The sequence below is a fragment of the Sinocyclocheilus anshuiensis genome, unplaced genomic scaffold (assembly GCF_001515605.1).
Source record: "Sinocyclocheilus anshuiensis isolate Anshui unplaced genomic scaffold, SAMN03320099.WGS_v1.1 scaffold481, whole genome shotgun sequence".
Classification (NCBI taxonomy): domain Eukaryota; kingdom Metazoa; phylum Chordata; class Actinopteri; order Cypriniformes; family Cyprinidae; genus Sinocyclocheilus; species Sinocyclocheilus anshuiensis.
Genome location: NW_015539907.1, coordinates 303,916 through 326,403, shown reverse-complemented (window position 1 = coordinate 326,403; position 22,488 = coordinate 303,916). Strand labels below are relative to the sequence as shown.

At 35.7% G+C, this 22,488-nt stretch overlaps 1 protein-coding gene across 1 annotated transcript in view; it reads right to left on the bottom strand.

The window, feature by feature from the left end:
* The window catches only part of LOC107686324 (inositol 1,4,5-trisphosphate receptor type 2-like), a 91,296-nt gene that overhangs the window by 59,210 nt on the left and 9,598 nt on the right, over positions 1-22,488 (bottom strand). Inside the window, exons 2-31 of the mRNA XM_016483291.1 lie at positions 21,934-22,004; positions 20,082-20,197; positions 19,856-19,942; positions 18,898-19,056; positions 17,358-17,456; positions 16,440-16,523; positions 16,170-16,316; positions 15,527-15,622; positions 13,810-13,860; positions 11,880-12,028; positions 11,299-11,398; positions 11,051-11,214; positions 10,683-10,824; positions 10,438-10,596; positions 10,187-10,359; positions 8,215-8,334; positions 7,903-8,085; positions 7,519-7,770; positions 7,264-7,411; positions 5,397-5,544; positions 5,111-5,298; positions 4,849-4,969; positions 4,668-4,719; positions 3,650-3,818; positions 3,331-3,498; positions 2,489-2,578; positions 2,251-2,376; positions 1,916-2,038; positions 1,577-1,777; positions 1,016-1,258 (exon numbers count right to left, since the gene is read on the bottom strand). Coding sequence (XP_016338777.1) covers positions 1,016-1,258; positions 1,577-1,777; positions 1,916-2,038; positions 2,251-2,376; positions 2,489-2,578; positions 3,331-3,498; positions 3,650-3,818; positions 4,668-4,719; positions 4,849-4,969; positions 5,111-5,298; positions 5,397-5,544; positions 7,264-7,411; positions 7,519-7,770; positions 7,903-8,085; positions 8,215-8,334; positions 10,187-10,359; positions 10,438-10,596; positions 10,683-10,824; positions 11,051-11,214; positions 11,299-11,398; positions 11,880-12,028; positions 13,810-13,860; positions 15,527-15,622; positions 16,170-16,316; positions 16,440-16,523; positions 17,358-17,456; positions 18,898-19,056; positions 19,856-19,942; positions 20,082-20,197; positions 21,934-22,004 — 4,129 coding nt within the window. The remainder of the gene's footprint in view (positions 1-1,015; positions 1,259-1,576; positions 1,778-1,915; positions 2,039-2,250; positions 2,377-2,488; positions 2,579-3,330; positions 3,499-3,649; positions 3,819-4,667; positions 4,720-4,848; positions 4,970-5,110; positions 5,299-5,396; positions 5,545-7,263; positions 7,412-7,518; positions 7,771-7,902; positions 8,086-8,214; positions 8,335-10,186; positions 10,360-10,437; positions 10,597-10,682; positions 10,825-11,050; positions 11,215-11,298; positions 11,399-11,879; positions 12,029-13,809; positions 13,861-15,526; positions 15,623-16,169; positions 16,317-16,439; positions 16,524-17,357; positions 17,457-18,897; positions 19,057-19,855; positions 19,943-20,081; positions 20,198-21,933; positions 22,005-22,488) is intronic.

The following is a 22,488-nucleotide window of genomic DNA, read 5'->3' as shown; positions in this document are numbered from 1 at the left end:
TTTTTTTTTTTTTTGTAAACATTTCATACCATGGTATACTGTGGCCATAAAAAGGTATTTGGACCTTATATGTGTTTTTAAATATATTTAAAAAATATATATATTTATTTAAAATTTTCAATTATTATTATTTTTTTTATTTTATTTCAAACCTAATTTTTTTAAATTATTGTATTGGTATGTTATTTTATCTCATGCATTGACATTCAAATGTTTTAAATGTGTGGCCAAAAATATATATTCACTAATATTCAAAAGTTTGGCATCTGAACATTATTTTTTATGTTTTTAAAAGAGGTCTCTTATTCTCACCAAAGCTGCATTTTTGGATAAAAAATATAATAAAAACAGTAATATTGTGAAACGATAAAAATGATAACAATAACACCAATAACTGTTTTCTACTTTAACATATTTTAAAATGTAATTTTTCTTTAATGTCACATTCGGAAATCATTCTAATATGCTGATTTGGTGCTCAAGAAATATTTCTTATTATTATCAATGTTAAAAATGGTTGATATTTTGTGTAAACTGTAATACATTTTTTCAGGATTCTTTGATGAATAGAAAAGAAAATTCAAAAGAACAGAATTAATTTGAGATAGAAATCTTTTGTTATATTCTTAATGTCTTTACTGTCAATTATGACCAATTTAACGCATCCTAACTGAACAAAAGCATTCATTTCTTTGAAAAATTTCTGACCCCAAACTTTTGAATAGTAGTGCATTTTGTCCACTGTATATCAAAGCACTGTGGTATTTCCATCTGTTTTTTTCAACATCTATTTTTTGTAAGGATCAATACTGTGCATGTTCTTGAGAGTTTTAACTTTTACCTTGTGATGCACAGTAATAGCATGAGCAAACATTTTGTTCTCCATTATTAGACTAATGTCATTAGATAACTTATAAAAGCATCATTACAACATAATCAACAGCTCTAGCACTTTTCAAATATGCCATGGTGAGCTTTTCAAGAGAACATTCAGGTAGGGTTAATGTTCCATCACCTCTGGAATGCAGCCGTCGTACGTGACCACTTTGACAATGTCATCAAGCGGCAGAAGTGAGTTGCACTTGAGCTCTGTATCAACGTTCTTGCCCTCGGTGCATGCTGCCAGCAGCTCCACTAGGGTGATGTGGTACGCTAGAGCATCATTCTCCTCCAGCGGAGACAACATCATATTTTGCAGCACCGGGAAAGAGGCACGGTCATTGTAGAAAACCAACACATCTTCTCCTCCATTCACCAGCTACGGCCCAAAACAAACACAATGTCTGATTTAGCTCTACAAACACATAAATTCACTTTTATGTGAAGGGAAGTCTATATTGACAATTAGTGGAGAGTGATACAAAAATGAGTATTAAAATATTTTCAAAATTACTGATAAGTATAAAATTATACAAAAATAAAACAATGGATATAAAAATATAATTATTTTCAAAATATATTATTAATTATAATTACTTTAAAATATGTGCACAAATATTATTTTAATATTCTGAGTATTATAAACATGATACACATGTACATCTCCATCACACATTAAATTCAAAGTCCTTCTCACCTCATTCATGACTTTGCATTGACATTCCTTCACGTATTTGCCATCGGCTTTCACAATGGTTTGGAGGAAGCACAGGTACTGCACGTGACGGCCGTGGGTCTCAATGCAGTGCACGAAGTGATGCACCACGCGGTCGCTGATCTCATTGCACAGGTGGTAGTTGTTCCTGAAGATGTAGCACATGGATTTTGCCTCCAGAAGCTGAGAGAAGCAAAGAGAGAATCAAATGAAATATTCATCAGAATACCCTTTTAACACCAAATAATCTATTAACAGAAAGGACGTGTAATGATCATTAACAGTGTCCTCAGCTGAAATCAACTCAGTGGTGACACGCACCCCAGGGGTGAGGAAGAGGTTGAGGTGTTTGTGCAGCAGCGCCTGGTTCTGAGGATTATCTCTGCAGAAGTACTGAAGGAAAGTGTGGGCTAGAGACATGATCTCGTCCATCTTTTCGTCCCCCTGAAGACGGAGCAGCAAGAGTTTTGGCAGCATAAGGATCTCAATATGACAATCTCCAGGTCTAGATTTATTTTACAGTAGCATATGATAATGTTACGATATATTATGGTTAAACCACTTCTGAATTAATGAACAAAATTCGCTAATGCCTGGTTGTGGAATCTATAAAATACTGAACTGATCATTTAAGCACTGAAGGAACGTCCACTCACCTTCTCATATGGGATCTGGAGGAGGTCTAGCACCACAGTGTGAGCTCCCATGTTCTTCAACAACCTCTGCTGCTGCACACGAATCTTCTTACCAGGAGAGCAGAGTTTACTGAGACTCAGCAGGATCTACATCAGAAACAAAATCACAAGTTTGAAGTTTTAAAGTATTTTTGAGTTCTTCGGTCTCGAAAATTTTTCATCACTGAAGCTGAGGAACACTGTATGAAAAAGTTCCCACCTCTTTGACAATTTTGTAGTTGTTGGCTTTGTTGCTATCTATTTGAGGTTTACTGCTCCCATCCTGCACTGGGCTCAAGATACCTGCTTCCTATAAACCAGAAATGAAGGTGTGAATCAAGGTGTAAATCAAGAAATTTAGTGTCTCATAGAAGATATCCATTTAACTCTTTTATTTTAGAATTATTTATATATTACTATTATATTATATATCATTTTTTGAATTAGCTTTTATTTTTACATTTTTGTTTTTCAATTTAAATTTGATTTAAGCATTCATAATTGTATTTTTTTTTATTTATTATGTGCTTTTGTCATAGTTAGTGTTTTAGTTTTATTTTTTAGTAGTTTAGTAATTAAACTTGAATGAATATTAAAAGTTTTGCCTTTGCAACTAATTGAATTAATATAAGTTTAAGTTTTTTTAAAAGTTGTTTATATACAGTATTTATATTTTATTTTCAGCTTCATTTCAATTAATGAAATTTTTGCTTTTTGACACAATAGCAAAAAATTATTAAAAATGACAACTAAACTACCAGGGTAAAACAATGTGCATTATGATTATTTTATTACTAATATCAGTATTATGAGTTTATCATCATTTATGAAATATAATGTTGGTCAATCTCTAATTATTAGGACAAAATTATTAGTGAACTAATCTTATGAGGGTCACAAAATTAATCCACATCAAACATTAACTGCTGTATCAAAGTCTTACAAAATAAGATGGCAAATGTATTCTCTTTGCTGTATTCGCAATGCACTGCAGAGAGGAAGCAAATCTGCTGCACTACAATTTAGCAATATGCTTGCAGTGTTTCTCCAGTAGGTGCACACCTCCAAATTCTGCTCTTTGTTTTGATTCTCAGCAATGTCTTCACTGCTGTAACCTCCACTCTTCTCAACCCAGAGCTCAGACTTCTCCACTGTCAGCCGCAGCTGGTCCAGACTTGCCTTAATCTTCTTATAATTCTCCACATCCTCCTCAGAAACCAGCAACTGGACCTGCAAAACAAACACCACCGTTAACTGGCCATTAGCACAATTAAAACATGTGGTTCTTCCATTAAAACAGAATATTTAAAACCTGTGCTAGTCTCCATACACTGATAAAAAGATAAGAAGAACTGATAAGAAGTATGAGTGAGAGTAAGACCTGTTTGAAGGCCTGCAAAAGTTCGGCTCTCTGGCTGAAGTGTTTGAAGATGAGCTGAAGAGAGCCGGAAACCAGCGGAGGGTAGTCCTGCATGATGAGGTGAATAAGCACCCGCAGAAACGTCTGACCGCCTTCATCATCGAGGTCCACCGAGTTCCTCTCCTTAGCACTGTGAACACAACAACACAAGATCTGAATCAGTAATGAAGCCAATCCAAAAATCAAGTGTTTACATAGAAGTCCTAAAGACACAGCAGCAAAAAAAAAGGCAAAATTACAGAAATGTAATCTAGTAGAGAGTTTATCATGTTATATCTTGGGCATGTTTGTTCATATTGTTGTTTTTAATTCATTCAATCACACAGCACATTGCTTCTTTTTATTGTCAGAAAAAAAAAATCCACATAAAGGTAAAAATGCCTCTTAAAATCAATTTTTAAAAAGGGGGGAAAAAAGTTTATTTACACTACCGATCAAAATTTAAAGGTCAGTAATATTTTTGGTTTGCTTAAAAGAAAAAAAAAAACTTTTATTAAGCAAGAATGCATTAAATTGATCAAAGGTGAAACAACTTGTAACAAATTGTTACAATACAATTTCAAATAAATGCTGTTCTTTTGAACATTCTATTAATCAAATCCTGAAAAAGGCAATTTCCACAAAAAATATTATGCAGCACAACTGTTTTTAACATTGATAATAAGAAGACGTTTATTGATCACAAAGTCAACATACTGAATTTTTGAAGGAACAGAATGATTTCTGAAGAATCTATGTAATGACTGCTGAAAATTCAGCTTTGCTATCATATGAATAAATCCCATATTAAAATATATTAAAACAATTATTCGAAATTTGAACAATATTTCACAGTATTACTGTATCGACAGTCATTTTCAATCCTTTTAAAAAAAAAGGCAGTATCTGTGCTGATAGTGATTCAGGTATCACAATTCAATCGTATTTTATACACCAAACAGAAAAAAAACAAACACATTGCAAGAAATCATTCCCTCACCTCCCTGAAAACATATTCTCTGCTTTCTCCGCAATCTCCTCAATGTTTGGCTCTGGAACATACCACAGTACCATAATATTAAAACATACACACACACATACCCTTGAAACCAAAAATAAACTAATCAACTGCATGGTGTGGTTGTAAATGAATTTATATGTGTATGTCATGAAACTCTCACCAGCCATGACAGGAACTTCTGCCACTGAAGCAGAAGTGTCCAAAGTCTGGTCGCCAAACTCTTTTTTATAGATAGACAGCAGATAGGTGATGCGGTAATCGAGACGTACATTCAGAATGAACTATAAATAAAAAAGATGAAATGAAAAAGGATGCCAACATTTAACAGAACCTCCAAAACTTTCTTCGACATAAACTTGAGTTTGTGTTGTATAACTGATAAATTTAGTTCATTGACATGCAACAGTCTACAAGGGCATCACCTGCAGAATCTCAATAATCCTGAGCTTGGTGTCCATCACCATGACGTTCTCGTTGTCAGGGAGACAGATTTGCTTTCCGTGGATTGGCTGAGCATCAGGGAGACAGTGGGGCATCATCAAGCCTCTGCTCAGAACCATCTGAGTCACCATCTCACCCACACCGTGGATGGTACGCATGACATTATTACCTACACAAACACAGCCTGAAGTGTTACACCGCCTCAAGGACAAGCAGCTATTATCTTGCAAAACAAACACTGAAGACAGCTTTAAAATGGGGTCTCACCTCCCTCAGGGCCCTTGTTGAGTTTGAACATAAATGTGGAAGTGGGTTGGACAATGTCCAGGATGGCCAGCAGGGTGCGTGTGAGGCACAGCAGCTCATTAAAACTGTAGAAGCCAAAGTAGACCAGGTTACGTGCCAGGTGCACCACCTGTTAGAGCGACAGACAGAAGAAAATCCTTTAAAATTCAAAGTGTTAGAGACTGAATCATTAGTTTTCTGGTAGAGCTAATGCAGCCAATCTGCTCTGCTCTGTCCTCTGGACACGTCTCATAATACACTCAAGAAAAACATCAAACCTGGCACACAAATACAAAACACACAGACACACGAGCATGAAGTACAACATAAGCTCCATGTGACTGATTCACTAAAAAGAACTGGCTCATAAGGACTACACTCTTTGCGCTTTATGTTTTTGGTGCACTACAAAGAACCAATTCAATTGTTCGGGAATCAGTTTAACTTAAAAATAATGCCTAATAAAGTACAGTACACCCTTTTGGAATCCAACTACACTGGAAGTGCTGTATTTTTTATTCACTAATAAAGTCGATTGAACTATACCAGTCAGGCTGTATGGATGAATTTGATTCAATACAATAAATTTTATGGTGTGGGAACCAGACCACACTTGTTGTGCTGTGTTTTTGATCCACTAAATAGAACCAAATCTTTATAGAGTCATTCACTCAGTAATTGGTTGGACTACACTGTTTGCACTCTATGAACAGATTTGATTTAATAAAAAAACAGTTCATAAGGGTCATTCATTTGGTAATCCGACTACACTGGTTGTTCTGTATGTTTTTGATTTACTAAACAGAACCATTCGTTCAGGATTCAACAGAAGTACAGCAGTCATGTTGTATGGATGGATTCGATTCACTAAAAAACAGCTTATACTCTAAGAATCATAGGATGGAGAATTTAACTACACTGTTTGCACTGTATGACTCTGATTCTCTACAAAGAACCAACTAATTTGTTTGGGAATCAGTTGGACCATTTGTGCTGCATAGATATTCATAGATTTTAATTATCAAATTCATTTGGTAGTCAGACTACACTGGTTGTGCTGTGTTTTTGATTCACTAAATGGAGCCTATTCCTTAGAATCATTTGTTCAGGAATCAATGACTACACTAGTAGTCACACAGTATTAATGGATTTGATTCACTAAAAATGCAGCTTATTAGAGACATTAGCTCAGGAACTGGACTACACCGTTTGCGCTGTAAGGATCAATTTGATTTACTAAAAAAACAGCTCTTTAACATCAGTCATTTGAGAATTAGACTCCACTGGCCATGCAGTGATTGCAATTTACTAAAAAGAACCAACTCACAACTACAGTGAGTGACCAGCACTGACTAGACTAGTCATGCTATATGAACAAATCTGCATCATTAAAAAAAAGCCTATAAAAGTCATCAGTCCGAGATTTGGACTACACTGTTCGTGCTTGTATGGTTTTGATTCACTTTAAAGAATCAACTCTTCAGAGTGATTCACTGACTACACTGATCTTGCTATATGAATAAATCTAAACCACTAAGAAAAAAAGCTTATAAGAGTAATTTGTTCTGGAATTGACTACCCTGGGGTGCGTTTCCCAAAAGCAACTATGGTTGCAAGTTCCGTCGTTACCAATAGAGTTCAATGGAACTTACCACCATAGTTAGCTAACGATGCTTTTGGGAAACGCACCCCAGGTCAGGCTGTATGTTTCGCACTGTGGATTTGGTGTTGGCTGAATAGTAGCGCAGGAAACAATGTCAGAGTATTTCAGAGTATTTATGGTGTTCTGTCCACACTGATGGAAAATTGCACATGTGAGAACCATTGACGGAACCAAACATCATCTCACCTCAAGGGTCAATTCATTCTTCTCTCTGTCTCCAAAGGGATCAGGCTGACTGACCACATCTTTGAGATATTCATCCACAAAATGCATAGTAGGGGCAAACTTTCTCTTCATGTCCTCTCTGGATGTGTCTCTGAACTCATAGTCATACCTGTTCACCAATTTTACAGTCAGATAAGCTGAACAACACAAAGCAGTCTTATAAATAAAGCCACATAATGGTAGAAGCACCAGAGGCAAAGATAGTTTCCATCTTACTCATTGACAGAGATCTTGGAGGGTATCTCAGTCCAGAGGCGCGCATAGCGAACAGGAACCACGGCCTCCTGCGGGTCGCGGTCCACATGCATGTGCAGCATTAGACGACAAAATGAGGCACGCAGGTTGTAAGGCAGGCAGTCATCAAACATGCAGCGGAGGATTAGATCTACTGGCAGCTGATTGGAAATCTGATTGATGGCCAGATACTGCCGATCCAGGCACATTTTAGCAAAAAGATTGAGCTGACACCTGAGAATGGACAGACATTCATATGTACTCCAATTAAAAAAATAATAAAAGATCCTGCTTAGAAGATAAAACAATAAATAAACAAAATAAATTAAAATACACTATCTTTCAAAGATGTGATTGAACTCTAACCTGTAGTAGGTGATGATGTCAACGTATAATTTTTGTCCATCCTTGGCATCCTGAGCCAGGTGGCGGATGGACTTCCCATGAGGCTCTTTGTGGTTATCAATCCAGTATAGCCATACCTCTTCATCATCACCATCCTCCTGGATTAAAGATGACTCTAGAGAGGTCTCTGTGTGTGGGATCAGTCTACGGAAACATAAACCCAGTCATATATCTTAATATAATACAAAACGACCTATTAGACACTATTAGAGTTATTAGAGTTTCTTCCCATAATTCTGAGTCATTGTTATATAGCTAATCCCAGGATCTCACTTGGTCTGGATGAGGATGTCTGCGTTGGTGGGGTTCAGCATGAATTTGCAAATCAGTTCCTGAGTGACAGGAATGGCTGTTTTGTTGGAGACGCACAGGTCAGACAAATAATCCAGAAACCTGGGGAAAAATGCACAATAAAATATACATAAATATATTTATATATAAAATATATAATTCTTTTAGTTTTCTATTCATCACAGAATCTTAAGAAAAATATATCACCGTTTCCAAAAAAAAAATATATCAAGCAGCACAACTGTTTTAACACTGATAATATTTAAAAAATGTTTATAGGGCATTAAATCAGCATATTTGAATTATTTCTGATGGATTATGTAATACTGAAGTCTGAAGTAACAGCTGCTCTGCCATCACAGGAATGAATTATATTTTAAAGCATAAAATCAAAAATTTTAATATTTCATAATATAACTAATTTGGAATCTAAATGATACTAATGGGACAAATAAGAATCTTATAAAAATAAAATCCTACTTGGAAAAAAATATAATACATTTTTGTTTATCCAGCAGAATATTACAGCACGTGTCTTAAAGGGGTCATATGATGCGATTTCAATTTTTCCTTTCTCTTTGGAGTGTTACAAGCTATTGGTGCATAAAGAAGATCTGTAAAGTTGCAAAGACTAAAGTCTCAAATCCAAAGAGATATTCTTTATAAAAGTTAAGAGTCAGCCACACCTACCTAAAACGGCTCGTTCTAACACGCCCCCACATACCTACGTCACTATCTGGGAAGATTTGCATAACGCCGCCCAAATGTTCACACAAAGAAAGAAGGCGTAACTTTTATTCTCGCTGTAGTATTGTTGCGGCCGCCATGTCGTGAAGGCGCTGTGTGTTTCGTTGTGAAAGCGAAACTACTTTGTTTGGCCTTCCAAAAGAGGACAATATCTGCTTCGTCATGCCTGGAGCTGATCCGTGCTGGTTGCTGAGGAAATACAACAACTTTGCGCTGTGGATCGCCGGATCAGCTTTCACCATGGACGAAGCGGAGTCCAGCCCGGGGTCGTCACATGTGGTTGCCGCAAGCTGCCTTCGTCGAATCCGCCGGCCGCGCCCGTTCTCAAGCCCGCCGCCTCTGCTCACTGTAGCCCTCTGGCCGTTCCTCACTCTAGCCCCCGGCCTCTGCTCACTCTAGGCCGCCGTGTGTGACGCTGTGTTTCGTTGTGAAAGCTAAACTACTTTGATTGGCTTTCCAAAAATGGACACGACTAGAAATCAGTGGTTAAATTGTATTTACAACACTTTTTTTATATTTAAAGAGTTTTTATATTTTATATTTTTTATATTTAAAGCGAGTTTTTTGGGCAGTGTAGAGTAGGGCTTGTTGTTTGTCATTTCTCCGATCACAAATGCAGACATGGTTTTATGTTTACGTGGCGCGATGCAACGCAACTAAAAAGACAGTATAAGTCATTATAATCCATAATTATGTCCCCACTGGATGCAACGAATGCCTTGTTTATAATGGGTTTTCATGTTTTTGAATCATCGCCCCGGCCTGACAGGGCATCATCACAATATGGTAGGGGCGTAACATTTCCGTCACACGCTTGAAGTATTCGGCCAATCATAACGCACTGGATAGCTGGCCAATCACAGCACACCTTGCTTTTCAGACCGATGAGCTTTGTAAAAATCGACGCATTTCAGAAAGGCTGGGCATGGAGGAGAAACAATAATGTACAGTATGTGGAAAATAATGTGTTTTTTGAACCTTAAACCGCATAAACACATTTCATTACACCAAATACACCACATAATGTTCTTTTTAGCAACATCATATGACCCCTTTAAAGATCTCTTATTTGATCCCAATACATTGGTCCCAAATTACAGAGAATCCATTCGTTTTCCTTAAAGATTTCATCAGTTCATTTAGCATTTTCTGCCGGTACTGGTTAGTGCCAAACATTTGAATGGATGTCTAAATCTCTGGGTCAGACCTGGGCTCTCGGTTCCTGCGCAGAAGTTTGACAAAGGTCTCAATCTCACGTGCAGTGATGTGTTTCTCTAACAGTTTGCGGTTGTTGTGCAGGAGAGCAGTGATTGTATCTTCGGCCAGGATCTCATAGCCGATTTGAGCCTGCATGATGGAAAAATTCTTGGCTATGTACTCCTGTGAGAAAGAAGACACGTATATTAGTCTACTGGACAATCCTAATAATTCAAACTGATAACTGGAGATGTTCCTTGCCTGATTCTTGCGGTAATCTTGTTGGGAATGGCGCAGAATTCTGTAACACAGTTGTAGCATGTACTTAAATAAAGCATTGCGCTGCTCCCCCATATCTTCCAGCTTCGGCATGGACGAGTCTTTAACCTCAGAAAATGGGGCTTTAAGAATTCCAAAGATCTGCAAACATAAAAATTACAGTCGGAAATTTGCCATGCAATCTACGATTCTTTAAGAATCAACTTGAGATTACTGTTCGAGCAAACCTGTGCCAGGATGTTCTGCTCTCTCATGAGTTTCTGCCTCTCTCTGTTGGGGTTTGAGATGACCACAGACAGCACGTCCTGTCCGTTGTTCGGCACATCGCACACAAAGAAGATCAAATCCTCCAAAAGCTTAATAGTAAACCTAAACGTAAAAATATAAATGCATAACGTAACACGTAAAAATATAAATGCATAACAGTGATCTCATTTTACTTCCTTGGCTTGAAAGTGATTCTGTGTGAGCTGTGCTTCATACATTTCTATGCTATTGACAATGGACAATGCTAGTGTGCAAAAAAAAAGGTTTGTGACCCCATTGTGACCACACCTTAACAAATTCAAAGGCCTTCAGTAAGTGTGACGTATACCTGCGTTCATTTGCTACTGCGAAATTGCTGATCCCCAAAATACGCACAAACATCTCCAAGACCTTGTTGGCATCATTGGCAAAATCCAAATCCCTGACTTCTGACAGGGGGACAGAATTAATGGAGAACGCCTCCTTGTCCTCCTTCATGCGGCAGGTGCCGATCTGTTCAAATAAACAGAGAAATTACACAAGCTTTCATTGACTAGACAAATTTTTCTTCAAATAAAAATAAAGGAAATAAACAACCTTGAGCATAACGGGTCGTTCCTCCTCAACATCAATGGGAATGTTAGTACTGGTCACCCAAGTGTTTGTGCACAAGTTCCTGAGTCTCACATAGGAATTCCTAAAAAAGGACATATTTCCAAGGAATCGAACCCATGACCTTGTAGTTGTTAGCATCATACTAATTTTTCGGCTACAGGAAATACCCAACAGTACATTTGGCATATCGACAGCACTTAATGGGGACTTGAATAAAAACTAATCTGGATAAATGGTTTCATAAGTATATTTTAAAATCTAAATGGTTGCTCTAAAAAGGCTTCGTGAGCACTTGAATGCATTGGGAGCACTTGTTCTACAATCATTACTCCCTTTCAAACCCTTACTGCTGCTTTTTCACACCTACATCTCTTAGCTTGCACTTCTAGCCAATTTTGAAGCTTATTTAGAGCTTGTCTCTTTAGGGTAGATTGCTTGTCCCGTTCCTCATTTCCGATAAAAGGGTTTGTTAAACAAATAAATGCACATCTAAATTTAAGTGTTTTTCATTCTAATCTCATAGTTTTCATGATTAAAAGTCATTTTAGTGTACAGGAACAAACCTGGGAACTAGGCAGTCTGCCCGCTGTAAGGTGGTGGCATCCAGTTCAAAAAGAGAGGCAATGTCATTGCCATGGGGCACTGCAACAAGGGTGTAGGGGATCTTGTCAGCCTGCCACTTCTTTTTAGAGTACAAATTGTCTGTGTTGGTCTGAGGTTTGCACAAGGAGACAGGGGAAGGTCACATTGGTGTATAAAAACCCACATATGACAATGCAAGTAACACTGAGTCTGCATGTACTGTACCATTATTACTGGTTTTAAATATACTTACTTGTGATTATGGGTTACTGTATGTAATTTTTATTCTTATACTGTATTCTCATATACAGTATATTCTCATATACTGTATTAATTTTTTCCTGCATTTTTCTATTCTACAGAGATTTCTTTTTTTACATGAAAAATATTCATGGTGAAAGTACCTCAAACCAGGGTTATTATTGTTAACTAAAATTAGGATTAAAACCTTAAAAAATATTGTTTTTTATTTGAAATAAAATCAACATTAATGCTACTAAAATATGAAAAATAATAAATGTATTATATTTAAGCCAGTTGCTAAGGAAACATTTCTCATTTTCATTGATGTACTAAAATAACTGAAACTGAAATAAAAATTAATTAAACAATATAAACATTAAAAAACAAAAAAATGCAGAAACGCCAAACAAAACATTAAATGGCCTAAATGGAATTAATTAAAATGAAAATGGAAAACATAAAAACTAATTTAAACAATGAATAAAAACTACAATAGTATCTCAATAACAGTAAAACAACAAAAACTGTCCTGCTGAATAATAAAATCTAATTAAATATAAAAAATAAAATAAAATAACCTATTTATAGTAATGCACTTCCTATGGAAGTCTATGGGGCAAAGCATTTAAAAGAAGAAATATGCAACGCTTATTTTTGTTAAAGCTGTTTGCTGGCATTACAAGGTCATAACAGGGTTCGAAGGTTGCATATGACAAGACACGATTGCAAGTCATTCGACTAATCTCATGCTGAAACTTGCAATGTTTATGTCTTGTGGCTCTACTTCCATAAAAGAGTGCGTTTTAACATTTATTCAGTTCCAATGTTAGTGTGCTACTGTAAACACATCTTTGCTCATTTTTAAATAACTGACAACTGTTAATCAACAGTATTGAACCTGCAATTCCTACAACGGCCACAGCTCAAATAGATCTTGCAAAAAAATTCTGAGAAAAACCCAGAGGTCATCTACAGTGAGGATATTATGCAGGACTGCATCTGTAGCACAGACTGTTTTCACCAGAGCTTTTTGATGGAGGGCTATTTGGAGAGCAGCATTATAAATTCTCCTCTGCTCTGACTCTCTGCAGCTCCTCTGACTCACTCCTCCACTGAAGCAGACAGCACGTCTGCCACACTCTCACGGGGCACCCCCAGATTCAGACATTATGTAAGGAGCCCCCTCTGCGAGTGTGCGCGCACGTGTGCGAGTGTGTTTGTCTGCAAGGCTGCTGAAGTAGAATGCTAATACAGCGGAAAGGTGCAGTGAGAGATACAGGCGGAAGAGAAAAAAAATTCCGGAGAGTAGGAGGACGGGAGTTGTGCGAGTCTGTCTGTTGCAGCGTGAAGGAGGGGAGAGAAGCGGATTACGTAATAGAGAAGTTGTGCAGGAGAGTTGGGCTGAGCCGCAATGCTGTGTAGACGAGACAGAACGGGTTCTGTTTACTTCAGCAGAGAAAGTCAGACACAAAATTTCAAATACAGTTCAACACAATCAGCAAATGTGATTAATACTTCAAAGATAGAGTCTGCAAACTTAAAAAAATATGTGTGTATTCTGAAGAATGGGAAAAGGATCTTCTGTGGAACTCTGCAGATATTTCTGTGGAATTCTGCAAGCCTAGTTATGACTCACATAGGTTGGCATCCAAGTGAGGTCTGACTTACCTCGTTTTTGGTGCTGATACTGTCGGTACGATCTTTGAAATCAGGATTCACCTGAAACAGAAGCAGAAGTGTTCATGAAGGCCTTATGGAATACACACAGTTACAAAGGGGGGTTGTTTCATCATTTTTATCTTGGACAATAACCCCTCTGTCTGACTTGTGCACAGTGGATGGCTGTGACGGATTCTACACCACTGTGACAATAACATTGAGAAGGCTGCCACCTGCAGCCCATCTTCTGCACTTTTAAAAGTGTAAAAAATAACGATAAACCTCTCCAAACGAACATTTTCAGAGGTTGATCTTTTATAGTTTAGAAGACTTGACTATAAAAGTTACGTGTACTCTACCATTCTAAAATTTGGGATTGGTAAGGGTTTTTTTATGTTTTGGGAAAAAAGCATTTTTTTTTTTTTAAAAAGGGCATTTATTTGATCAGGAATACAGTAAAAACAGCAATATTGTAAAATATTATTATAAATAAAAAAATTACCATTTTTAATTTTAATATACCTTAAAACAAAATCTATTCCTTTAAAGGTAAAGCAGAATTTTCGACAGCCATTACTCCAGATTTCAGCTTCACATCATTTTAATGCAGATTGGTGTTCAAGAAACATTTCTTATTATTAATGATTTTAATAAAGCAGTTGTGCTATTAATATTTTTGTCAAAACTTTGATGCATTTTAAGATTACAAATTATTTGTAACATTGTAAAAGTACTGTCACTTTCGATCAATTTAATGTGGTAAACACTACTGTTAAAAAGTTTAAGTATTCATTTTGTCTCCGATGTTTCTCCAAAATTCCTTAACGGAAATAATAATTGAAAAAATTGAGACTACTCTTGACATTCAAGTAGAAGTACAGAGCTCTGGACCCTTTTCACAGTCTGTGATGACATCTCCACAGTTATTAACGTCGCAAATTTAGCAATGCTTTTTCATATTTTTATTTTTAAAAAAATGTAATTACTGTACATTTATAACCCTATACTTTGTGTTTTCTTACCTTAGCATTAAATTACAGAAAACGGGTTAACACTGCTGCTTGAGTGTTTCTAAAACAATAGCTGAGGAAGTGACGGCAAATCTGACTTCTTTCTCTCTTCTGTGCAACATAATAAATCTGTTCATTTTTTTCCTCTTTTGCGAAGTCGTAGAAACGCTATCGTGGATTTTTTTCATTTGCTATTGGGGCAAATGGGAACGTAAAAATTATATTTGTTGTGACGACTTCCACTTCTGAGAACCCTGGAAATGGGAAGAGTGTCCATAAAATTATTTTGGAATATTAAAGTTCAGATAATTTGGTGTTGGGAGTGTTTGATGAGAAATATATGAGTTGATATTAAGATCTCCTTAAACTCCTTGCTGTCTACAAGAAACAATAGAGATCTCAGAGAGAACTGCTAATACATTGTGACATTCTTCTGATGTCAGCATTCAGATAATGTGTTATTGATTTCAGGGTCAGTAGAGTAAATGCAGCTAAATCACCCAAGTGGCGCACCAGTGAGTTTACTGCTCTAGGAAAAGCTTCATGCGTGCAGCATGCAAATAGATGTAAACCACAGGAATTCACACAAACCACAACATGTCAAACCATATAGTAAACAGCTCTTTAACCATGACTGAATTATGTAAAACAGGCAGAAGGGAAAAATCAGATGAGTTTCTGGGAAGGACTAAACAATGTAGACATGGAATGCACACCTCCGCCGCAAGGTAGTGTCCTGTGGCGAGGTGTTTGAAGCGAAACAGGCTGTTCCACTGGCCAGCTCCTCCTCTGCAGGGGTCATAGTGGACAACCTGAAGCACACGGGACAGGATGAGAGACTCCAGATTAATTCTGTACAGCATGATATTGTTCTAACATCTGAGTAAGAACATATACTACCGTTCAAAAGTTCCGGGTATGATAAAGTTTTTTTTTTTAAAGAAATTATTATTTGTACTTAGCCAGGACAAGTTAAACTGATTAAAATGACAGTAAATAAATGTATAATATTACATAAGATTTTTATTTCAGATAAAGGCTGTTCTTTTGAACTTTTCATTTATTACGGAATCCTACAAAATTAAGTTTTCACAAAAATATTATGCTGCACAAATGTTTTCAACATTGATAATAATAAGAAATGAAAACTGGAGTAATGGCTGCTGAATATTCAGCTTTGTCATCAAAGGAATAACTCTTTTATAATTTTTCAAAAACATTATAAAAAGTGTCATTGACCCCAAACTTTTGAACAGCAGTGTGTATCCCATTTATAAACCATAAAATGTTATGATACATTTTACTTCACTACATACATATAGATAACTTTAAGTTTGTGAACAAGAAAAACATACGTACCTCCACTTCCCATAGTGCTTTTGAACTGGTGGCGGAGGTTGCTGATTGGCGGAGAGTGGTTCTTAAGAAGACATACTGTTGCTTTTTGTACTCATCACAAGTAAGAAACTTTTCTTGCTCGGCATGAAACAACCTCACCACATCCCCCTGAGTGAATCAAAGAGAGAGACAAATGATTAGAGAGATATTATAAACCACATTCAATACGAAACAAACCTAAATCAATACATCACTCCCCACATATCTAATAAACCACAACATAAGACTCACCCCTTTTAATACGTCATCTCTGTATTCACTGAATTTCATGAAAAGAGTGACCTTCCAACTGGTGTTGCAGTTCAAAGCGTTAACCTGACAGACCGGAAATACAAAACACACATCTTTATTTCCATTACTTTTTCATAGCATTTCTACTTATTTCTCAAAACTGTTTTTTTATTAACTCAAAAAACAATTATATCACAAATCAAACATTTCTTTTACTTTTCATACAATATATTTTGAATTTTTAAAACATTTTAAGGTTATTGCAAATATTCTAAAAGTACATTCAGGTGTTTTTTTTTTTTTTAAGTAGTGCTGTCAAACGATTAATCGCATCCAAAATAAAAGTTTTTGTTTACATAATATATGTGTGTGCACTGTGTATATTTATTATGTATATATAAAGACACACACATAAGCATATATTTTGAAAATATTTACATGTATATATTTATATTCATATAAATTATATCATATATAAATATATTTAATATAGAAACATAACATATTTTTCTTAAAAATATACATGCATGTGTGTGTATTTATATATACATAATAAATATACACAGTGCACACACATATATTATGTAAACAAAAACTTTTATTTTGGATGCGATTAATAGTGATTAATCGTTTGACAGCACTAGTTTAAAGCATTTTTTAGTCTTCATGAATGTATTATCTAGACTGATATATTTCAAAACGAAGCAAAACTTGAAAATCCCTATAGAAATTTCCATGACTTGTTCAAGATTTATAACATTAGATTAATTTTCTAAGCCTGGAATCCAAAAATTTCCCTCACATTTCCAGGTTTTCCACCACCATGGGAACCCGGGTAATTAATACAATGCATCAGAAGCTGTGACTCATCATGTGATCTCATTAACAGTGCTGCGGAGAACACAGTTGGTGTCTGACCTCTTTGCAGCCACGGTTATCCAGGAGTTCGATGTTGCTGGCGTGGAGAGGCTGCCCTGCGTTTACAGGCATTAGAACCACTTTATCTCCAACCACCACCTACAAACACATTCACATATATAACACTGCATTCAACCACAGAGGTTTCTGTTGTTTCTCCATTTCAACAGTAAAAGAAACCAAATGACATCACATCCTGTGACATGCAGAGTTTAGAAACTGGTGTTTTAGACACATTTATACTTGACCCCATGAAGTCTGTAAGCATGCCTTTCTTATGCTAACTTATTAAGTAAAGGAGTCAACTGTGTTAAAAGCGAATAAAAACAATGCCATTGATCACAAATTCAATAGAACCAATCATTTAATTCCGTTAATTTTATAATAATTGATTAAATAATCATTTGTAGGTCAATGAAGTTGTTCATACGTAAATGATTTACATTTTAGATGCTGTCAATATGTCAATATTGCATGTTTTCATGATGTGTATGCAAATGTAAGTAAATGCACATATGGTAGAACCACACTTTTTTTAAAAATGCATAAAATACTGAAATAATGTTTTTAAAAGATCTTAGCTAGTGTTAAGTTTAGGATATGAAGGATTAAAAAAAGAACTTAATTGAGTTAACTGAACAATGAAAATGTGTAAATTACAGTGACAATGAATGAAGAACAAACTATTTGTACATCAGCTATTAATGTATTAACAATGTAGAGACTACAATTTATAAACTATGAATTAACTATTGTTTGATTTATACATACTTTATTACTGTATTCACATACTAATGTTACCAACAAAATAAAGGCCATGGGGTATTAAGAAAGAAAAGTATATTGTCACATGGGAAAGAAAACTGCACTTGTCAAGCTATTTCATTGGGTCGTAAATTGCAGATACTAATGAAAAATGACTGACAACTTATATAGTTGTTTATACACACAGATATAAGATCCATTGCATGCTTAAAGAGCTAGTGTAAATGCACAGTTTGTGAATAACATGTGAGTGAAGTGTTTATCATTCTCTTTCTCTATACATAATATAACATCACACACAACCAATCTCACTCAGAACTCAAGCCACTGATGTCAACAGTGAATCTGAACCTGTTTGGATGCTATTTAATAATTCTATTCTGATCTGGAAACTATTTGCATACTAGAACTGATTGTATTTGGATATATTTTAATAGTTCAGGCTTGAAAGAAAAAAATCAAGACTGTAACAGGCAGTTAGGGTTGCATGTCACATGCATGTTAGCATGCTGCATACTTCTCCGTGTATACACACACTGCATGCGCCAAATATATTATATACCTTCACGATTCAGTTGCTGAGATGAAAACAAGAGGAGAGACCAGTTAACACAACAAAATGTTAATATAATGATGAGAGGTGATTAGCTTTTTAAAATGATAATGCAGTAATTTCTTCACTGCATGTTTAAAAAAAGAAAAACATGATAAAAGTCAGAACCTAAACACAGCGATTGTTTCTGAAGATTTGTTGTGTTAGTGGAGTGAAGCCTACATTGTCTCCTTCGCTGCGTAGCTTCCAAAAAGGCTGGATGTAGAACCAGGAGCCCTCGTTTCCTGAAGGGTCCAGAGACACGCGCATGGCGTTCTTCTCCAGCAGGGCCGGAAGACGCTTATTCACTGTCAGGTACTTATTACTCTTAATATGGAGAAGCTGAAAATATAAGGACAGTTTACTGTATTAAAAATACTGTACCACATACATTATCATTCAAAAATTTGAGGTCTATAGGATTTTTTCTTTTTTGAGCAATGCATCAAATGACAGTAAATACATTTATATATTACCAAAAAAAAATCTATTTCAAATTAATGCTGTTCTTTTGAAATTTCTATTCATCAAATAATCCTCAAAAAATGTATTACTGTTTCTACAAAAATATTAATATTACACATTTCTTTAGTACCAAATCAGCATATTAGAATGATTATAAGTAAAATAAGATGCAAATATAGACCAGTCATAATTAAAAAGTGAAAAGTCTGGCTCTGTGAGACTATAATCTGATACTAAACTGAAACTTTCAGTTTATTATCAGATGCTAGACATACATAGCCAGACTTTTGAATTTCAAATCTTATCTTTGAAAGTAAAACACAAGGCCACACACACACACACACACGAATTTCAGTCAAGTCAGTCGCCTTGAAGGCAACTGCAAAACTCAAACGAAGAGGCCCGTTGGGTCAAATATGTTTGGCAAAATGTCGGCAACCATGGTTTTTGTGTAAGCCCATAGAAACACTTAGATTAAAGTGACCAATCAAACAGGCATTTTTTTCTATCAGTTCTAGAGCCGTATATCACCCATGCTGTCAAACGCCTCTTTGGCCCTTGAGCGGGGCACTGGCAGCCTAGGCAACAGTGTGAAAACAAACAGAACGTTCTTGTGTCCAACCAAAAGTGTAAAAAACAAACATTTGTTGATAAGAAGAGGGAAGCTTGACTGTACCTGTATAACCCGACTATATTTGACAACCTCTCCCAACAATTTCTTGTTCTCAGTGTCATTTTGTTTCTGCTCCAGTTCCGCTGCATGCTGCAAAACGTAGAAGAAAAGACAGAAAACTATAATTAGCAATCCCAAAATGCCTAGTAGTAGAATTCTATTGCATAATCAGTGATGTTAAAGAACTAAGATGCATATCTACTGTGAGCATGCAGTGTTTTAAGGGCACCTGTAATTTCTTGAAGAGATCTCCCTGTGTGTTGTTCCCATGTTTCCCCTGTTTTGCCTTCCAGAACTGTCTCTGTGCAGAGTACCTATTCATAGGACACACCTTGAAGAGACAATCTAGACAACAAAAAGAAAAACAATTCTATTAGGTGCTTTTATACATACTTTATATAAATGTTTCATAAAGTAAGTATATAAAAAATACTATTTCTATATAATATTATTTATGTGTGCATATACATATTTCTAATTATATTATATTATATTATATTATATATTAACAATACATATAATAACAATATATATAATAATATAAATAAAAGGCATTGTAAATTGGTTTCGGTGTCACTACTGAATCCAAGTGACTGTAACATTTTAACATTTGACAGACTGTGTCTTTGAGACAAATAAAAGGACAGCACTGACAAACACAAGTCTGTAATTTTTACTTGCAAACCAAATAGAACCAGGATTTCTCCTTGATGTGAATGTACTGTGCACAAACAAAATAGAAGAAGACAATCTCAAATAGATCTCCTCAAATGTCCCTTTTGGCAAAGTGACAACTGAGTAAATCCAACAGAGTCAGAGTTTATTTGCTAACTGAGCAAAGGACATATATTATAGAGCAAATAGTGCATTTAGAAAGACCTTCAGGGAACCACTAAAATGTGTCTACTACTCCAGTGTAAAGGTCTCATTCAAAAAAGATTTAAGAACATTTTATACAGAATAAGATCTCTAACTTGGAATTATATACATAATTATTGACATTCAGATTAACATTTACTATAGTTCAGCAAATTTTTGCAGGCTACATCCAGTCAAAGGATTCCAAGTGATTGGGAATTTCACATTAAGGTGAAAGATTTTCCCACAGATTTCAAAACGCGATTTGACGCGTTGACCAACAGAAAGATGCTTGGTTTGAAAGTGACTTGTGTGCTTTATATATCACTACACAATTGACAACAGACAACGCAAAACTTAACCTGCAAAATTTTGTTTATTATTTTATTTTACTATTATTTGACCATTATATTCATTTTCCAGTGAACTTTTACTTCGAAAAATCACCAAGTACACAAAAAGCACAAGTTATCACATGTGCGTTGTGTTCAAAAGCACAGGACGCTTGTATTGACTTGTAGTGAACATCCCTCTGGAGCTAGTTTCAACAAAGCCCTCCAGCACAAGAGGAAAATAAGAGTTTACAGTTGCTGCTATTTCTGATTCTCCAAATTGCATTTGAGGAACAACACTGTTTATCCACCTCAGCTTACAATTCTAGTCATTAGGCAACAGCCAGGCACCCTACTGAGATCTCACTATAAAGCTGAAGACGTGGGGCTCTGACAGACTGCGTGGCCTTGGCAAGCGCAAAGATTCAGTGTGTAGGAGGCTGTTACTGCTCAAGGGCCGAGTAATTAATCAGTGGCTGAGCAGGTGTTAAGAAACACACACACAGAAAACTACAGCTACATATTTACATTGCCCGGTGTTGGGATTTCTTTTTGCCTGCCACTTTTTATTGGTACTGCAATGCTGGGAAGTAACTAAGCAAAAGTAGCGACGCTAACTTAACTACATTTTTCTTCAGCATTTAGCTCAAGTTTTTCAAAACAGCATAACAAGCTACTTCTTCCACCAACTAGTGTAGTAGCTTGTAACACAGCTATAACTTGACTGTAGTTTAACTACTTTAAATTATGAGTACGTTGTAGCTTAATAAGCTAATTTGAAATTAGCTTCCAACACTGTTATATCCATAACAACAGTCAATTGGCTAATAATGGTGCTAATATGTTAGCATTGGGTCATTTAATGTGATGAATCTTGTCTGACCGACTCACCTCTGAATTTTTTCGGTGGGTTTGTAAGATCCCCAACCCCTGGTTGCACCACACATCTGTCATCCACCAACCTGAAGGGACAAAATATGACAAAATATGAATTTATACATTAAAGGATTAGAATATACATAGATATATATATATATTTTTAAATTAGACAAGCAGCAAATATCAGATTTTTTAAAAATACAATTATGGTTTGACCCTACCCAAGACAAGTAGTTTAGAAAATGTATGTAATTATAAGAAATATTTTGTAAGCACCAAATCAGCATTTTACAATGACTTTTCTGAATCTGTGTCCAAATACACACATTTTTGCTCACTTTTTCCCTTAACCAACTATGAGATATTCACTGTTTGAATACAGTATGCATTTGTTGGAAATAGTCTCAATCATTTATGTTTTCTGAGGCACCTTGTTCAGCATGGCATGTCATGGCAAGTCATGGCATGTCTATGTTATACATGCAAAATGTTCATCAGACACTGAACAAATGGAACAGATTATATAACTTTCAGACAGCCAGTATTAAAGATCAGATTTGAAACCAA